Source organism: Aulonocara sp. 'chitande type north' Nkhata Bay, linkage group LG23 (assembly GCF_057382095.1).
Source record: "Aulonocara sp. 'chitande type north' Nkhata Bay isolate Kocher_YH1m ecotype deep benthic linkage group LG23, A_spYH_male_GT1.1, whole genome shotgun sequence".
Taxonomy (NCBI): Eukaryota; Metazoa; Chordata; class Actinopteri; order Cichliformes; family Cichlidae; genus Aulonocara; species Aulonocara sp. 'chitande type north' Nkhata Bay.
Window position 1 is genome coordinate 38,894,951 of NC_141365.1, and position 19,391 is coordinate 38,914,341.

At 39.5% G+C, this 19,391-nt stretch overlaps 1 protein-coding gene and 1 pseudogene across 2 annotated transcripts; one reads left to right on the top strand and one right to left on the bottom strand.

The window, feature by feature from the left end:
- Positions 1–8,856: 8,856 nt before the first annotated feature.
- LOC147302382 (uncharacterized) lies at positions 8,857–12,987 on the top strand (annotated as a pseudogene).
- A 1,177-nt stretch (positions 12,988–14,164) lies between these two features.
- LOC147302383 (uncharacterized) lies at positions 14,165–18,115 on the bottom strand. 2 transcript variants are annotated; one of them, XM_086283169.1, is made up of 4 exons: positions 17,960–18,115; positions 17,653–17,733; positions 15,552–16,534; positions 14,165–14,877 (listed from the first exon to the last, which is right to left on the bottom strand). In XM_086283169.1, exons 3-4 carry the CDS (start codon positions 16,356–16,358, stop codon positions 14,557–14,559), a joined length of 1,128 nt encoding a protein of 375 aa, XP_086139295.1. In that variant the 5' UTR covers positions 16,359–16,534; positions 17,653–17,733; positions 17,960–18,115; the 3' UTR covers positions 14,165–14,556. The 2 variants fall into 2 exon arrangements, with proteins under 2 accessions (XP_086139295.1, XP_086139294.1); XM_086283168.1 differs by lacking the exon at positions 17,653–17,733.
- Between the last annotated feature and the right edge of the window lie 1,276 nt (positions 18,116–19,391).

A 19,391-nucleotide genomic window follows, 5' to 3' on the forward strand; every position in this document is an offset into this window, starting at 1 on the left:
GGAGTTCCACAGGGTTCAGTGCTAGGACCAATTCTGTTTACATTATACATGCTTCCCTTAGGCAGCATCATTAGAAGACATAGCATAAATTTTCACTGCTATGCAGATGACACCCAGCTCTATCTATCCATGAAGCCAGATAACACAGACCAATTAGTTAAACTGCAGGAATGTCTTAAAGACATAAAGAGCTGGATGCCCGCTAACTTTCTGCTTCTTGATTCAGATAAAACTGAGGTTATTGTACTCGGCCCTGAAAATATTAGAAATATGGTATCTAACCAGATTCTTACTCTGGATGGCATTACCTTGGCCTCCAGTAACACTGTGAGGAACCTTGGAGTCATTTTTGACAAGGACATGTCCTTCAATGCTGGACTACTGTAATTCATTATTATCAGGATGTCCAAAAAACTCACTGAAAAGCCTTCAGCTAATCCAAAATGCTGCAGCAAGAGTACTGACAGGGACTAGAAAGAGAGAGCATATTTCTCCTGTTTTAGCTTCCCTTCATTGGCTTCCTGTTAAATCCAGAATTGAATTCAAAATCCTCACATACAAGGTCTTAAATAATCAGGCCCCATCTTATCTTAATGACCTTGTAGTACCATATCACCCTATTAGAGCACTTCGCTCTCGCTCTGCAGGCCTACTTGTTGTTCCTAGAGTATTTAAAAGTAGAATGGGAGGGAGAGCCTTCAGTTTTCAGGCCCCTCTTCTGTGGAACCAGCTTCCAGTTTGGATTCAGGAGACAGACACTATCTCTACTTTTAAGATTAGGCTTAAAACTTTCCTTTTTGCTAAAGCATATAGTTAGGGCTGGACCAGGTGACCCTGAATCCTCCCTTAGTTATGCTGCAATAGACATAGGCTGCCGGGGGATTCCCATGATGCATTGAGTTTTTCCTTTCGAGTCACCTTTCTCACTCACTATGTATTAACAGACCTCTCTGCATTGAATCCTATCTATTATTATACCGCCCCTCCCTGAGCCTGGTTCTGCCGAAGGTTTCTTCGTGTTAAAAGGGAGTTATTCCTTCCCACTGTCGCCAAAGTGCTTGCTCATAGGGGGTCATATGATTGTTGGGTTTTTCTCTGTATCTATGAAGCACCTTGAGGCGACTTTTGTTGTGATTTGGCGCTATATAAATAAAATTGAATTGAATTGAATTGTTCCCACTAGTGCTGTCAGCGTTAATCTCGTTGAAATGACGTTAACACCACAACACGGCAAATCTCCGTTAACGAGCTACCGCGGATCGCCCCGTGCGTGGGGCTGGACGGCGTCAACATGTTAACGAGCAAACTGCGCTAACGCACTAGTTCCCACCAATGTAATTGAGCATTGCGTGGCATATCCGACATACTGTTTTACTTTTGTCCACGAACCGAAAGCACTGTATCGAACGGTTCAATATCGAGTATTGTTGCACCCCTAGTATACACATAACAGACAACTTAGCAAAAGAACAATTTTAAATTACATCTTTAGGCTCTTTGTTAGTAGAAGCCTGTTACAAGTTATTCACATTCATTTCTTGAATCTATGAAAAATGCCAAGATAACAAAGTCTGAGGGTATAAAAAGTACATCTGCACTAACAAGGGGATTCCTAAAGACCTACTGAATAAGATCTTGGCATATCTCAGAATGGTGTGCAGTCTCGCTTTTAAAATGGGCGGGAACTTGATAAATGAAGGACAAAATAGTGACAGGACTAAAAAATGATCTACAGCAGAGAAATGTTTGAAAGCCATGTTCTTAAGAAAGAAGAAACAAATACAGCAAATACCTGACACAGTAACTGAGAGGTGCTTCCGGCCCTTCAGTTGATCCATGTGCTGTTCTCTGAATCCTCATTAGAAATGGTCTCAGTGAAAGGGTGACTATCAAGAAGTCATTATTAACTGAGAGAAATAAGGAAAAATGCTGAGAAATTCCAAATTAAAGAAAAACCAGAATGAAAATCTGTGGCAACGGGTCTGATAAAGTGATAAAATTATCAAGTAATTGAAATGTATTGGTTAAAATCATCACCAGTATGCACAAAGGAGGTCAGGAGAGAGGTACATCAGTGAATGTCTACAGACATCTGTAAGACATGGTGGACGGTGTGCTGTGGTCTGCATTTGGAGATCTTGTCACACTTAATGGAAATATGAACTCAGACCCCCTCCAGATTTTATTGCATGGTGACCTCACTTTTCTGATTAGCAATAGGTTCATTTTTCAACATGTCATTTAACCCAAATATAGCCCCATTGCCTACAATCATAGCTACATAGATGGAACACTGGATCAGTCATGGATGTAGCCTACATAACAGAATAAGGTTGATTAAACGACAGATTTTCTTTAAAAATTAAGAACCGCTAACTTGAACTTGACACTGATTCACACAGTTATTTTACTAAGGAGTGTAGAAAATATCAAAATAAATATCAAAAATAATAAAATAATAACAAAAATAGATGTAGACTCTGCTCGTCTGGTAATTGCCAGACCTCATCACAGTGTATTTTGTTTTATTTTTCATGAACATGTTTAATTTTTTCCAACATAGTTGCCTACTGGTGTTCATCAGATATATAAAATAGCTGTATTTCACTCCCACTTTTATCAAACTCAAAGTCACCGAACAACACAATCTTGCCCAGTGGCTAGAAAGAAAATAAAAAAACACAAAAAACCCACAGACAGACCAACTAGCTTTGACACGAGTAGATGGCTGGTGCACTGTATAACTTTCAGGCTCAATGTAGCTTTCGCAGCAAGCTTCTGCCTGACTGGCTGGATACAGAATCCTCACTATCATTTTTTACATTCTAATATCTTCCATAAATGCCTTTTTATGTTCATTTGGCTTGAGGCGCTCTGAAAAAATACTCAGGCACTGTGCCTAAGCCTTTCTGTGGTAGTGGAAACTGTAGATTAGTTGGAAGCTGACAAAACTGAATATAGAGGAGAAGTATGAAAGACTTCATCATACCTAACCTAGAGGCATGTTTTGTAACATGGGTAAATTTTTGCCTTAAGCAAATTCAGTGCCGGTTGAATTGTGCCTCCTGCGCATTTTATGAAGCCTTTTCCTGATTTAGCAGTGCAACATTCTTACTGATTGATAGACAGTATGTTCAACGGCATCTGCTAATTGTCACATCAATTTTTTTTGTAGGCAAGAATTCCCCTAATTATTCCACACTTAGTCTGCTGAAATCACTTCACATCATCGGAAATACTGCCACCCCCACCCCTTATTGCTAATTGATAGCACATGTGTCATCTTGTCATGCTGCTTAGACACTCCCAGTCAGCTTAAAGTGAGCCTAAAAAAACATGGAAGGTGTGCTACGATATTCCAAACTTTCATCAAATTCCAATCAGCAACGTCTGAGATATCTGATCTGTAGTCCAAATAATCAGGCATTGTTACTGAGCAGCCATTCCCCTTGCTCATATTAACATCCATCTTTTCTCAGCAGCAGTCATATTTGCACACACACACAGACACACACATACAGAACGCCTTGGTAATTTGGCGAACCGAGCTGACATAAAAATCACCAATCAGAAAATACTTTTTGAATAAAATTCAGCCTCATGAAACATCTTTTATACCTTTAGAGCAATTTGCTGGGGTACAGTCAAAGAAATGGAACATTCATGAACAGAAATATTTTCCAAGAGGTAAGAAATACACAGCGGCGGTGTCAGATATATCTGCGTATACTGAATGCTACATTGTCCTTTTTTATCTATTGAAATCTAAGGCCTACAGCTACTGATCATTGGAGAAGTATCAACCTTTTAACTAAAAAGATACTTGATATGACTTCATATGACAGGCAAACTGTGCAGTAACACAGCGTTTTGTCATCGTTACTGTACACAAACTGACCTGGAAGTCACCTCGCACCTTGAACTATGTTATAGCATAAGTGACTAGACTAAGTAGAGCAGTGCAAAGTAAGTGGCACTTCTCTACTTCAGACAAAAATACACATTGACTACTTGACATTAAAAAAAACGGAGTTAGCCCCTTGACTCTGTCAGTGGTGTGATCAGCCTTGTGTGTATTAGACGCCTGAGGGAGGAATATTTCATCGGCATTACGGACTCGACAGAATCTGAAATCAAAGCAGCGGACCCCTGCCTTCACTTGCCCGCCACTGGGACATTTCCCCCTTATCTTAGCTGTCTTCAGCACTGGGAGGCAGACGTGACTGTAAATGGCAACCTGCCCCCTGAAAATGAGTGTAATATCTGTGGCTTGTCTGAGCAGCTTTTGCCCTGTAGCATCCACCCAACATAGTAACTTCTCAGAGAGCAATGCTCTCTTCCAGGCCCTGCCTTCTTTTTTTTAATCAGTTTTCCAGAGTCTGGCAGTGTGCACAAGCAGGTCTAGGTGAGGGGAATTAATTTTATATTCTGGCTGTCAGCCTACCAAAGTAACATCAGCAGCCCCTGACCAAAGTGCACTGTTGAATATGAGTCATATGTTTTCCAAGGTGTGATACTTGACATGTCATACATATATATACTTGTACTCACCAGTCACTGCATCAAGCACGCTTTGCTAGGACTTGGTTGAACCCCATTTCTCCTTCAAAGGTACCTTAATTTTGAAACTTTAACTCCAGGCTGGACAAATCTACACCACAATTCAAAAGTTTGGACACACCTTCTTATTTAATGTTTTTTCTTTATTTTCATGTTTATTTACATTGTAGATTCTCGCTGAAAGCATCTATGAATGAATGAAAAACTAATAAAATTATGTAATAAACTAAAAAGTGGGAAATAACTAAAAACATGTTTCATATTTGAGATTCTTCAAAACAGCCACCCTTTGCTTTGATTACTGCTTTGCACACTCTTGGCGTTCTCTCGATGAGCTTCTTGAGGTAGTCACCTAAAATGGTTTTCCAACAGTCTTGAAGGAGTTCCCAGAGATGCTGAGCACTTGTTGGCCCTTTTGCCTTCACTCTGCAATCCATCTCATCCCAAACCATCTTAATTGGGTTTAGGTAAGGTGACTGTGAAGGCCAGGCCATCTGGTGCAGCACTACATCACTCTCCTTGTTCAAATAAGCCCTTAGACAGCCTAGAGTTTTGTTTGGGGTCATTGTCCTGTTGAAAAATAATTGATGGTCTAACTCAGGGGTGTCCAACTAGATGTGTCCTTGAGCCAACACAGCTGATTTAAAGGCTAAATTACCTCCTCAACATATCTTGAAGTTCTCCAGAGGCCTGGTAATGAACTAATCATTTGATTCATTTGTGTTGACCCAGGGTGATATCTAAAACCTACAGGACACCGGCCCTTGAGGCCTGGAGTCGGACACCCTGTTATAACTAAACGCAAACAAGATGTGATGGCATGTCAGTGCAGGATGCTGTGGTAGCCAAGCTAGTTCAGTGTGGCTTCAATTTTGAAAATTGAACATTGTCACCAGCAAAGCATACCCCACACCATCACACCTCCTCCTCCATGCTTCACAGTGGGAATCATGCATGTAGAGACCATCCGTTCACCTTTTCTGTGTCGCACAAAGTCATGGTGGGTGGATCAAAGATCTCAAATTTGGACTCATCAGACCAAAGCACAGATTTCCATTGGTCTAATGTTCATTCCTTGTCTGTCTTGGGCCAAACAAATCTCTTCTGCTTGTTGCTTTTCCTTGGTAAAGGTTTCTTAGCTATTGACCATAGAGGCCTGATTCACGCAGTCTCCTGAACAGTTGATGTAGAGATATATCTGCTACCGGAACTCTGTGTGGCATTTATCTGGGCTCTAATCTTAGGTACTATTAACTTACGATTTTGGAGGCTGGTGACTCAGATGAATGTATCCTCAGCAGTAGACTTGACTCTTGGTCTTCCTTTGCTGGGACGGTCCTCATGTGAGCCAGTTTCAGCGTAGTGCTTGATGGTTTTTGCAACTGGACTTGGGGGCCATTCAAAATTTTAGCAATATTCAGGACTGATGACCTTCAGTTCTTAATGCAATGATGCACTGTCATTTCTCTTTACTTAGCTGATTGTTAGAATTCATATTATGGTAAGAACCAGTTGTCAAATAGGGCTATCAGCTGTGTACCTTCCGCACAACACAACTGATGGTCCGAACCCCATTGAGAAGGCAAGAAATTCCACAAATGAACTCTGGCAAGGCCCACCTGTGAACTGAAAACCATTTCAGGTGACTGCATCATGAAGCTCAATGAAAGAAGGACAAGGGTTTGTAGTGCTATCAACAAAGAATCTAAAATGTAAGACATATTTAGAGCCATTTATCATTTTTGTCTTTGCTACATTATTCCATATATCTTGCGTTATAAATTTGACATCTTCAGTATGTATATGTAAGCAGTAAAAGCATGTAGTATGTAAGTAGTTAAGTAGTAAAAAATAAATAAATAAAAAACCTTAAATGAGAAGATGTGTCCAAACTTTTGACTAGTAGTGTATGTTGATATGTCATTTATAAAAAAATTCTCACCTTATCTCAATTAGTGTAGCACAGCTGACATCAAAACTTATAAGACTTGCCAATGTACTATTGTCCAATTCTGGGGATGGTGCAATTGTAAGTGAAGCTAAAATATAGGAACTTGCAGGAAATTCAGGAAATTTCAAAGTCACTTAAATTTCTTTCCCATTCTGATATTTATTTGATTGAGGTACCCTGCTGGGGTAATAGGCTGGCCAAAGGAGGAGATAGAAGCCACTGACATCAAGACAAGAAAGCTCCTTACCTTGCATGGAGGGTTTCACCCCAACTCCAGCACCCTGAGGCTGTACGCTAAGCGGAAGGAAGGGGGCCGGGGACTGGTGAGTGTCAGCACCACAGTCCAGGATGAGACAAGGAACATCCATGAATACATCACGAAGATGGCCCCAACAGACAGCATGCTCAGTGAATACCTCAGGCAGCAGAAACCCAAGAAAGTGGAGGAAGGCGAGGAACCATCATGGAAGGACAGGCCCCTGCACGGTATGTACCACCGGCAGATAGAGGAGGTGGCTGATATCCAGAAATCCTACCAGTGGCTGGACAAAGCTGGACTGAAAGACAGCACAGAGGCACTAATCATGGCAGCACAAGAACAAGCTCTGAGTGCAAGATCCATAGAGGCTGGGGTCTATCACATCAGGCAAGACCCCAGGTGCAGGCTGTGTAAAGATGCCCCTGAGACAATCCAGCACATAACAGCAGGGTGCAAGATGCTAGCAGGAAGGGCATACATGGAACGCCATAACCAAGTTGCCGGCATAGTATACAGAAACATCTGTGCCGAATATGGCCTGGAAGTGCCGAGGTCAAAATGGGAGATGCCCCCAAGCTCTTGCAACGGTTGTATAGGGATCGAATAGCCCGTAGCAATGGGCCAGACACCCCATACTCCTGCAGCACCTCCCACAGGACACCCCGAGGGACACGTTCAAATGCCTTCTCCAAGTCCACAAAACACATGTAGACTAGTTGGGCAAACTCCCATACGCCCTCAAGTATCCTTGAGAGGATAAAGAGCTGGTCCAGTGTTCCGCGACCAGGATGACAACCGCATTGTTCCTTCTGTATCTGAGTTTCGACTAGCGGACGAACTCTCCTTTCAAGCACCCTGGCATAGACTTTAGTGACATTGGGAAGGAAAAACTCCCTTTTAACAGGAAGAAACCTCCGGCAGAAACAGGCTCAGGGAGAGCTGACCATCTACTGCGATCGGTTGGGGTGAGAGAAGGAAAACAGGATAAAACACATGCTGTGAAAGAGAGCCAGAGATTAATAATAAGTATGATTCAGTGCAGAGAGGTCTGTTAACACATAGTGAGTGAGAAAGGTGACTGAAGAAGAAATACTCAATGCATCATGGGAATCCCCCAGCACCCTACACCTATTGCAGCATAACTAAGGGAGGATTCAGGGTCACCTGATTCAGCCCAAACTATATACTTTAGCAAAAAGGAAAGTTTTAAGCCTAATCTTAAAAGTAGAGATAGTGTCTGTCTCCTCAATCCAAACTGGAAACTGGTTCCAGGGGCCTGAAAACTGAAGACTCTGCCTTCCATTCTACTTTTGGATTCAATTCTGGATTTAACAGGGAGCCAATGAAGGGAACCCAATATAGGCTTTAAGACATTCCTGCAGTTTAACTAATTGGTGTGTTATCTGACTTCACACATATGTCTGTAAAGGTTCTCAGTCATCCAGGTCATCGTAGTCAAAGGAGCTTGCAAAGAAAAGCGTCTGGACTTCTTTAAGTTGCTTGAAGACGTTTCACCTCTCATCCGAGAAGCTTCTTCAGTTCTAAGGTCAAAGGAGCTTGCAAAGAAAAGCGTCTGGACTTCTTTAAGTTGCTTGAAGACGTTTCACCTCTCATCCGAGAAGCTTCTTCAGTTTAAAGAAGTCCAGACGCTTTTCTTTGCAAGCTCCTTTGACTTCACACATAGATAGAGCTGGGTGTCATCAGCATAGCAGTGAAAATGTATACTATGTCTTCTAATGATACTACGGAAGAGGATTAGGGCCACTGGAAAAAAAAAAAAAGAATTCTGACTTTATTCTCAGAATTCTGACTTTTTTCTCAGAATTCTGACTTTAATCTCAGAATTCTGAGAAAAAAGTCAGAATTCTGAGAATAAAGTCAGAATTCTGACTTTAATCTCAGAATTCAGACTTTTTTCTCAGAATTCTGACTTTAATCTCAGAATTCTGACTTTAATCTCAGAATTCTGACTTTTTTCTCAGAATTCTGACTTTAATCTCAGAATTCTGACTTTTTTCTCAGAATTCTGACTTTATTCTCAGAATTCTGAGATTAAAGTCACAATTCTGATTTTAATCTCAGAATTTTGAGGTGGGCACCTGCAGGCTTCCAGCTTCGGTGACAGCGATGTGTCCAGTTTGGCAGGTGGAGAACTAATTCACTAAATATGGTGGATATAAGTGACTTTTTGCGTGGCCGAGGGGTCCCCGAAGATGCTATTTTATTAATGGAAGAGCAGAAGGTGAGTAACAAAAAAGAGAAATAGTTTGGTGTCTCCTATTTTTACAGGAAAACAGTTACGGTACAGTTACGGTTAGCTGTTAGCATGCTTGTTAGCTTATAATGTTATATAGGAATGAACGTGTTTCACAATGTTACAGTATACTAGGTGAATTGACGTTTTAACTGTTGTTGATCGCAGGATCATCCCAGATGGGTTCGTTGCATTTTATTTTATTGTTCTACTATTTCAGAGTTTTTCAAGGCAGTTAAGCGGAGCTGTGTTACAGATGCTAGCCGCCTGCCAATATCACTGATATATTTGATGTGTACAAGTAAGTTACACTTAGTACAGCGGAGGAGAGAAGCTGTAATGAATGTTTATGCGGATATTTCACTCAGAAAAATGGGTGGCGTTCATACACAGCCACCGACACAGCCCCGGTTGTTGTTCTGACGGTGGCCGACTGACGATCCCCTCACAACATGTTAGCTAACACAAACTAATGTAGTGCATGTAACTGTGTATACGTTAGTGGTACAGTGTCGGAAGAAATGAGCAAACTGTTTATAATGTCAGAATGACATCATCTTTCTCCTATATATAAAAGTGCTGGCTGAGGAGCGCTGCCGGGTTGAACTTTGACCTCGGAGTGACGTGACGTTTGTTCGCACAACCAATAGAAGTGCAGAAAGTCGCAAATCAGGCATATTGTTCGCATAAACACAAAAATAAATAACGAAATAATCCCGATATTGTGCCAAAGACTGATTTACAATGTTACTTTGTGTTCTATGTGTAATACCTTTGCTTAAATGACTAAATGGACTGTGTATTTATGACTCTGCGTTATAGTCTTACATACATAAGTAACATTCATATGTACAGATAAAAATGTACAGAGCTATGTACACAAGCGTGTACACAAAAGTCTACTGCTGATCGAGCTGCTCAGTGGTCGTACAGTCTCATGCAGAGAGCGTGGAGGTGTTGTCCATGGTGGATGTTAGCTTAGACAACATCCTCTCCTCCCCAGTCTGCTCAGTGGACTTTAGCAGACCGCTAAAGCTGGCCCTCCCGACCAGTTTGTTAAGTTTCCCCCTGTCCCTCTCTGCCATTCCACCACTCCAGCAGACCACAACATAAAAGACAGCAGACGCCACCACAGTGTCGTAGAACATCCTTAGAAGACGTACTACCTACATCATAACCAATCAAGTCCCGCTTTTTTTTAAATACAGAAGAGGATTTATTATTTACTGAAAGGCTATGCCTTAGTTTGCTTCTTTCATTATTGTGTTTCGCCCTGCATAAAATAGATAGCTTTTCTGATAACTACAGTCAATACTCTCCTACTGGCATTAGCGGTGACCTAAGAGGCTTAACTGTAATATTGCTTTGCAGTGTAAATGTTGCAGAAAATGACTGTCTTTTCTTTCTTCCTGTGTGCAGATTGACTGTGACGTCATAGCGCTGATGGATGACGCAACTTTGGCAAACTACATTCCCTCGTACGGAGACCGAATTGCCGTCTTCAATTTCTGCAAAAGCAAGCAACCACTGTCAAAAAGAAAACTAGGACTTCTGCAAAAACTTCGTGAGAAAATGAAAACCAGAAAAGAAAGTCCAAAGGAGAACACTTCACATACAGATGCAGGAATAAGACAGACAAAGAAGCAAAAAGCAACACGCAATGTTGAGATAGGATGGATACATTGTGATGGAAAAATAGCCAAACAGGTGAGAGCGAAGCAGGGAGGTGGCACTAGAAAAATTCAAATGGCCACTGATGCTGGATTAAAAGATATTCTTCAGGAAGGAAAGAAACTTTTTTTTCCTAATGGCATATCTCCTAAGGGATGTGAAACAGATTTTGAGTTTGAGGTTTGGGACTTTAAACAGAACCACCTTACTGATGATACCTGCCAGTCTATTGGCAATATGTATGAGGCAGCGAGACTGACAATGTTACGCTTCTACATTGCAACAAAACCAAAAGATCCTGAAGAAGATGCCAGCGAGACATCTGAAGTGGTGTTTGTCTCAGAAAGCAGTGGCAGTGATATTAATCCATTGCAAGTGGGGGAAGTCAGGGGTAATTTTGATGAAGTCATCGCTGGTTCAGAAATTTTAGATGATCCAGAAATTACTTTTGGTCCAATTTTTGATGCTGAAGAAGATACAGAAGACACATTAGTCTATGAGGGTTTTCTTGTACCCCTCAGTCCACCTAATTCAGAGAACATAATAACAATCACCATACGTCATACTGACACTTTACATGACATGATTACTGCTTTCTCTGATGAGGAGATTTTGACCAAAACACTGAATGTGAAGCGCATACTTCCAGACAACACAGAAGAACCAGGCACTGGATCAGGAATACTAAGAGATGTACTCACATGCTTCTGGCATGAATTTTATGAGCGATGCACCCTAGGTGCAACCATTAAAGTGCCATTCATTCGCCATGATTTTCCTGCTGAAAAATGGAAGGCAGTTGGGCGAATACTCCTGAAAGGTTACCAAGAATGTCAGTATTTTCCAAATAAACTTGCAATCCCTTTTATGGAACAAGTGCTTTTCAGTGGTGTTTACAGTGATCTTAAAGCACACTTTCTACAGTTTGTCAGCAGCCAAGAATGTGATGTTTTGATGGAAGCAGTAAAAGATTTCTCTGCAGTTGACTTGGATGATCTTGTGGAAATTCTTGACAGTTATGGCTGTAGAAAAAGAATCACTGCTGAGACTCTACCTACAATCCTTGATGAAATAGCACACAAAGAGCTTGTCCAAAAACCAATGTTTGTTATTGACTGCTGGCGGGAGATCATCGACCCCCATATCTCCCTCAGTCCGGAGGGACTGACCAAGTTATTCTCTGAACTGCAACCAACTTCAAAAAAAGTGTGCCAGCTGCTGAAATTTGCTGTGGATTTGACTCCACAACAAAAATAAGTGAAAAATCATCTCAAAAGATTCATCAGAGAGCTGGATAACATTAAACTTCAGAAATTTATGCGTTTCTGCACCGGATCTGACCTTATAGTAACAAACAGTATTTATGTGGAATTTCAAGATATGACAGAGTTTACAAGAAGACCAGTCGGACGCACGTGTGGGAATGTTCTGCAGCTAGCTAACCGCTATGAAAACTTCCCAGATTTTCGTTCTGAATTTAATGCAGTTCTTGAAAGTAATGTCTGGGTGATGGACATTGTTTAGACTCTCACAGCAATGCGCTACATTTGAACTGCTCATGCACACTAGAGCATAACTGTAAAGAGATGTTAGGAATATGTATTTTTATGTATTTTGAACTTATACAGTATACTTTTTTTAATTAGAGAGAAGTTTCTCATCTCTGTTAGAAGTCTAGTTTTGGCTAATATTTCATTTTCTTTTATCATTTTGAGTTTTACATAATACAGTCACAAAACAAAACGAACAGGTACACTGTTTACTACCATATCCAGAGCTGTCTTCACCAAATCCAAGCTTTCCAGCTGTAAGACAGAAACCTTCAGCAAAAGCATGAAGAAAGATTACTTAAGATCTATAAACTATAATTAAACTGCTCTTAAACGTTCTTTAATGCACCATGTGTGGTGTGAGAGCTCAGCACAGTCAAATACTTTTGTAAGTAATTAGTAGAAAGACTAATTCATTCAGATGGTATTTTCTTATTAGGTCAGGGCTAAAACTGAACATAGTTATAACGTAAAAGTAATGCTGTTATGCAACACTGTATTGTAAAAGGAATAAGTACAATTTTATACTTTAGCATTTGTCATGTCTGAAAACATTTTGCTTTACAGTATATGCAATTTTTAGTTAAGGTAGGTTAAGGTATCAAAGTTTGGCATTTGTTGTTGATTACAAAGGTTCCATATAAAGTTGGTGAAAATATTTTTTTAAATTCCAGTATTTTCTTAATGTCATATTGTTTCTAAGCATACCTGTTATTCATCCATCAAATTGATTCAAGCTGCTTAAAGGATTCAGTGTGTTTTGAAGATGGTTATTGATTACTGAGATCATAAATAAACACTGTACACTTCAGTGCAGTGGTCAAGTACTGTGATTATTCAGGCATCCTTTTGTAATGCCAAATTGTCATGTTCTCAGATATAGTATTAATCTTAACACCTGAAAAAATGTCTTGTTACTGCCAGAAATTATGCATTTTTATTTGTATGCATGTATGTTCTCAGTCATTCACACTTGTTTTTATTTCTATACCATAGATGACACTGAAGGAATATGTGATACCACAATAGCCAGTGTTCATGGTCTTTACAGTAAGTCACTGATGTATACTGATGCATAACAAGACTATATGAGATCTATAAGTTTGTTTTAAAAGTTGAGTCATTCTTGTTACAGGGCAGCTTATACGGTTATGAGTTTTAGCCATGTTATTGGCATTGGAAAGAACAGGTTTCTTGTAAACTTTTTCCAATAAAATGTTACTGTACACAGTACATTTGTATTGTTGTTTTGAATATGTTCATCAAACTCCATATCTATTTGAACATGCCAGAATTCAAGAGACTGCCACACATGAGCTCAGTAACATGGAAGAATACCATTTATTTTTAATTTCAAATATTTCATAAAGATACACAAATATAAATGTAAAACATGTTGCACTTAATGGGACAATAACTTGGTTCCACTTGCAGGAACTGTTTTGTTGCATTGTTGCTGGGATACTACAAATAAAAGTCAAAATATTTTTGGTATGTTTCTTATAATTTTAGGATTCATATCATGAAGGAGCCTTGTATACAACAGCTAACACTGAATCAGTATAGCAATGATTCGTGGTCATTTTACATGAAAAACCAGCTAAAATATCTTACAACTAACAGAAGTGAAATACATTAATAATTAAGTGATGGATCTTCATATGGGTAAATGATTATAATAGCTTTGCTTTAATATAATTGCACTAAAAGCTCCCCAAAAGGCATAACGACTTTAAATATTAACAATGATACGTTTATAGAAACATGCTGTTGTCAAGACCTAGAATTGTTAATGCTACTATGGTTTGCTGAAACATACCACAGATAACCCGGGCACTTAGCATATCATATGCTGGTGCCTGGGTTTCCAGCCATGAATATTAAGAGTAAAGGTTGATACAGAAAACAATGAGCAGGGAGCTGGTCAGTTTATATTTTATATACTATGCACATGTCTGGCAACAAAACACAGAAATTTATATTGCAATTTACTGGTAGGCAGGTTTACACCACTTATGATTCAATCAAAAATATAACATTTGTAAATGCAGTTTAATGTATGGCCTTTTAAAAGGATTGACATGTGTTTCATAACTGATTGATAATATCACAATATTCAGCTTTTTCAAGTAATATATAAACATTTCTGTTTAATGGTAGTGTGAATGTAGAAAAACATTTTTCATTTAATGCAGTGCAGAAATACCTGCATAAAAGGTACCTGTAAGACATGGCACCTACTATCAAATCACGTTATCAAGATAAAGAGAAATATTTTGTATTTATTTGTACATTTACACACTGAAGTTCCTTAAATACTTTGCAGTATTTCTTCTCTTAACCTAATGTACAGATCCGCAGCACCAAGTGGATCTCCTGGGGCATCCCATTCATTTTCTACCATAAGCAGACAACACAGTTCAAAGACTGTTTCATCACAGGGGTGTTGACCTTTTGGGCTACACTCTTCCATACACAAAGTGATATCCTCCATAGAAATAGGCTTCAGTCTATCCTCAGCACTGTGCAGCTCTGGAAATGAGTACATTACTACTGGTCGACCCGATGCTGCACTACCACTTGGCCGGATTTTGTGCGAGTTCCATGTGTTCACAACTTCATCAAGTTCATCCTACATGAAAAACAACACAATATAAGTACCGGTATATGAAACAGACCATGTACCAGTAGATTTAGCCAAAGTTGAGGCTTATTAACTCATTAATCAACAGACATAGAAACTGACCTCTAATTAATGTAAAACCAAGCAGCAACAACAAAAGAGCACTTTCACTAAACAGCACATGGACACAGAATGGTGCTGCATGATTCTGCTGTTGAATAGATAGCCCAACACTTTATACTCAGTGTGCAATGATTCTACAATAAATTTTCAATAGAGAATTAACCAAATGATAGGATTGCTTTCTGAAACCGTGCCCAAAGGACCACTAGGTAACAGACTCCATAGTAATTTAAACCATGTGGCAATAAAAAAAAAAAATGCTCCATGCACCTGTGCTGAGAAAGGTGCAGTTACTTCCACTGATAACATGAATACAATTCCATCAAAGTATTAAAATGGAATCCCAAAAAGTTGATTCTGTTCATCTGGATGTAGCGTTTTCAGTGTGAGAAATGTTCTGTCAAAAAACATTCCTTACCTGGCTGATTGAGCATGCATCAAGACATATTAAAATGGAAATAAAATTCATATTTAATTTAAAGAAAAAAAATGTTCTAACCATATTTATATTTTCTATTTATGCAGCTAAGACATTACATAGCATGAGCACATGCTTTTACCTGAATAAGATTGAGAAAGCAGAATTGGATAAGACTTTTGTCCAAAAAATCCCCTGTGAAGTGGCCATCATCCTGAAAAGTTTGAAATAAGTTCATCCAAAATTGTGCACTCTGTTTGCGTAGGGTAGCCCACCATCCTTCTATACGTTGGTTGGCCGTACTTCTTCCGTAAAGGAAACTTTTCTCACCTGCAAAACTGTCTGTGTGGTTTCTCCGTAAAAACATCTGCATTTGTTCGACACAACCATTTTCGGTACCTCGGTCAGCACGTAACCTTTCTGGACATCCGCTGATGCATGAAACTGTTTTCAGAAAATAACTTGCAATCAATTTAGGGTCACTGTTTGTAGTATAAGCCTCCATCCATAAAACATAGCGGCTAAAACCATCTATGCAGCCACTGATAGCAATACCATATGGTTTCAACTTGTCATAGCCATCCATGTGCCAGAGAGCATTTGGCCCTCTGCAGCTGTACTGTCGTCTTCTCAACCGTCGAGCTCGTCTCAGTTCCACACCTTGAGGGTCAAGCAATTTGATTATGCATCTTACAGTATCTTGTGACACCACAAATCCATGTTGAATTGCACGTAGATGTAGCCAACGATAACCTTGCATCTGTCCATTTGTCATGATCTCTTGTTGGACAAAGGCTAGCACTTCCTCCAAGTTTGATTGATTCTTCCTTCTAAAAAGCCCAAGTCTTTTACAAATTCTCTTTAGAGTTCGAACACAAATTGAAAGTATTTCTTTGTTACTGAAAGAAAGTCTGAAATACAGTCTTATTAAGTCATCCAAATCTGACATGTCAGCCACTGTTTCTCTCACTTTGAGAGGTGAACTTTTTGCAGAAGTCCTAGTTTTCTTTTTGACAGTGGTTGCTTGCTTTTGCAGAAATTGAAGACGGCAATTCGGTCTCCGTACGAGGGAATGTAGTTTGCCAAAGTTGCGTCATCCATCAGCGCTATGACGTCACAGTCAATCTGCACACAGGAAGAAAGAAAAGACAGTCATTTTCTGCAACATTTACACTGCAAAGCAATATTACAGTTAAGCCTCTTAGGTCACCGCTAATGCCAGTAGGAGAGTATTGACTGTAGTTATCAGAAAAGCTATCTATTTTATGCAGGGCGAAACACAATAATGAAAGAAGCAAACTAAGGCATAGCCTTTCAGTAAATAATAAATCCTCTTCTGTATTTAAAAAAAAGCGGGACTTGATTGGTTATGATGTAGGTAGTACGTCTTCTAAGGATGTTCTACGACACTGTGGTGGCGTCTGCTGTCTTTTATGTTGTGGTCTGCTGGAGTGGTGGAATGGCAGAGAGGGACAGGGGGAAACTTAACAAACTGGTCGGGAGGGCCAGCTTTAGCGGTCTGCTAAAGTCCACTGAGCAGACTGGGGAGGAGAGGATGTTGTCTAAGCTAACATCCACCATGGACAACACCTCCACGCTCTCTGCATGAGACTGTACGACCACTGAGCAGCTCGATCAGCAGTAGACTTTTGTGTACACGCTTGTGTACATAGCTCTGTACATTTTTATCTGTACATATGAATGTTACTTATGTATGTAAGACTATAACGCAGAGTCATAAATACACAGTCCATTTAGTCATTTAAGCAAAGGTATTACACATAGAACACAAAGTAACATTGTAAATCAGTCTTTGGCACAATATCGGGATTATTTCGTTATTTATTTTTGTGTTTATGCGAACAATATGCCTGATTTGCGACTTTCTGCACTTCTATTGGTTGTGCGAACAAACGTCACGTCACTCCGAGGTCAAAGTTCAACCCGGCAGCGCTCCTCAGCCAGCACTTTTATATATAGGAGAAAGATGATGTCATTCTGACATTATAAACAGTTTGCTCATTTCTTCCGACACTGTACCACTAACGTATACACAGTTACATGCACTACATTAGTTTGTGTTAGCTAACATGTTGTGAGGGGATCGTCAGTCGACCACCGTCAGAACAACAACCGGGGCTGTGTCGGTGGCTGTGTATGAACGCCACCCATTTTTCTGAGTGAAATATCCGCATAAACATTCATTACAGCTTCTCTCCTCCGCTGTACTAAGTGTAACTTACTTGTACACATCAAATATATCAGTGATATTGGCAGGCGGCTAGCATCTGTAACACAGCTCCGCTTAACTGCCTTGAAAAACTCTGAAATAGTAGAACAATAAAATAAAATGCAACGAACCCATCTGGGATGATCCTGCGATCAACAACAGTTAAAACGTCAATTCACCTAGTATACTGTAACATTGTGAAACACGTTCATTCCTATATAACATTATAAGCTAACAAGCATGCTAACAGCTAACTGTACCGTAACTGTTTTCCTGTAAAAATAGGAGACACCAAACTATTTCTCTTTTTTGTTACTCACCTTCTGCTCTTCCATTAATAAAATAGCATCTTCGGGGACCCCTCGGCCACGCAAAAAGTCACTTATATCCACCATATTTAGTGAATTAGTTCTCCACCTGCCAAACTGGACACATCGCTGTCACCGAAGCTGGAAGCCTGCAGGTGCCCACCTCAAAATTCTGAGATTAAAATCAGAATTGTGACTTTAATCTCAGAATTCTGAGAATAAAGTCAGAATTCTGAGAAAAAAGTCAGAATTCTGAGATTAAAGTCAGAATTCTGAGAAAAAAGTCAGAATTCTGAGAATAAAGTCAGAATTCTGAGAATAAAGTCAGAATTCTGACTTTATTCTCAGAATTCTGAGATTAAAGTCAGAATTCTGAGAAAAAAGTCAGAATTCTGAGAATAAAGTCAGAATTCTGAGATTAAGGTCAGAATTCTTTTTTTTTTTTTCCTGTGGCCCTAATCCTCTTCCGTATGATACTGCTTAAGGGAAGCATGTATAATATAAACAAAATTGGTCCTAGCACTGAACCCTGTGGAACTCTATAATTAACTTTAGTGTGTGAAGAGGACTCCATTTACATGAATAAATTGGAGTGTACTAGATAGATATGATACAAACCACTGCAGTGGTTTGTATTATGCCTGTAATACTTACAGCATGTTCTAATCGCGCTAATATTATGGTCAACAGTATTGAACGCTGCACTGAGGTCAAGCAGGACAAGCACAGAGATGAGTCCACTGTCAGAGGCCATAAATAAGCCATTCCTCTGCAGATGATCTGTTAGCTGTTTGACAACTACTCTTTCAAGGATTTTTGATATGAAAGGAAGGTTGGAGATTGGCCTATAATTAGCTAAGACAGCTGGGTCAAGAGATGGCTTTTTAAGTAAAGGTTTAACTACAGCCAGCTGGAAGGCTTGTGGTACATAGCCAATTATTAGAGATAGGTTAATCATATTTAAGATTGAAGCATTAATTAATGGCAGGATTTCTTTGAACAGTCTATGTGGTTTCCAGTTCACTTGCTGCAACAGCTTCTATTTTTCTGAGAGTGTTATAAAGCTTTTCTAGAGAAAATTGTGACATCGGTTTTCAACAGCGAGCAATTGTTGTTGTAGTTCACATTAGATGCACTGTAAAATAACAATATAAATATTAATATTAAGACTAGTACCAGTAATTTCTTACCTTGAAGGGCTGGTGATATATACATTTGTGTAATCATTTGGATCTAAAAAATTCCAGTAAGCTCTGTAGAATCTAATCTAAAATATGGGCAAAATTAAATTCTTGTGGTCTATATATTGACTAAAACTCACCTCAAGCCCCATTAAATTAGCCCGAGGTGACTGACAGAAACAGATTTGAAGCCCTCACTGGTCAGTGCTTTAAATCTCAACTGAATATGGCTGGAAGTTGAAATCACTCGCTGTGATATCCTG

Bases quoted from the DNA above. Each gene is read 5' to 3' on its own strand.
- LOC147302383 (XM_086283168.1), bottom strand. From the start codon at position 16,358: ATGTCAGATTTGGATGACTTAATAAGACTGTATTTCAGACTTTCTTTC. The intron at 14,878-15,551 runs GTAAAAGCATGT...TTTTTCATGTAG, and splicing joins GCTTTCTCAATCTTATTCAG to GATGAACTTGATGAAGTTGT.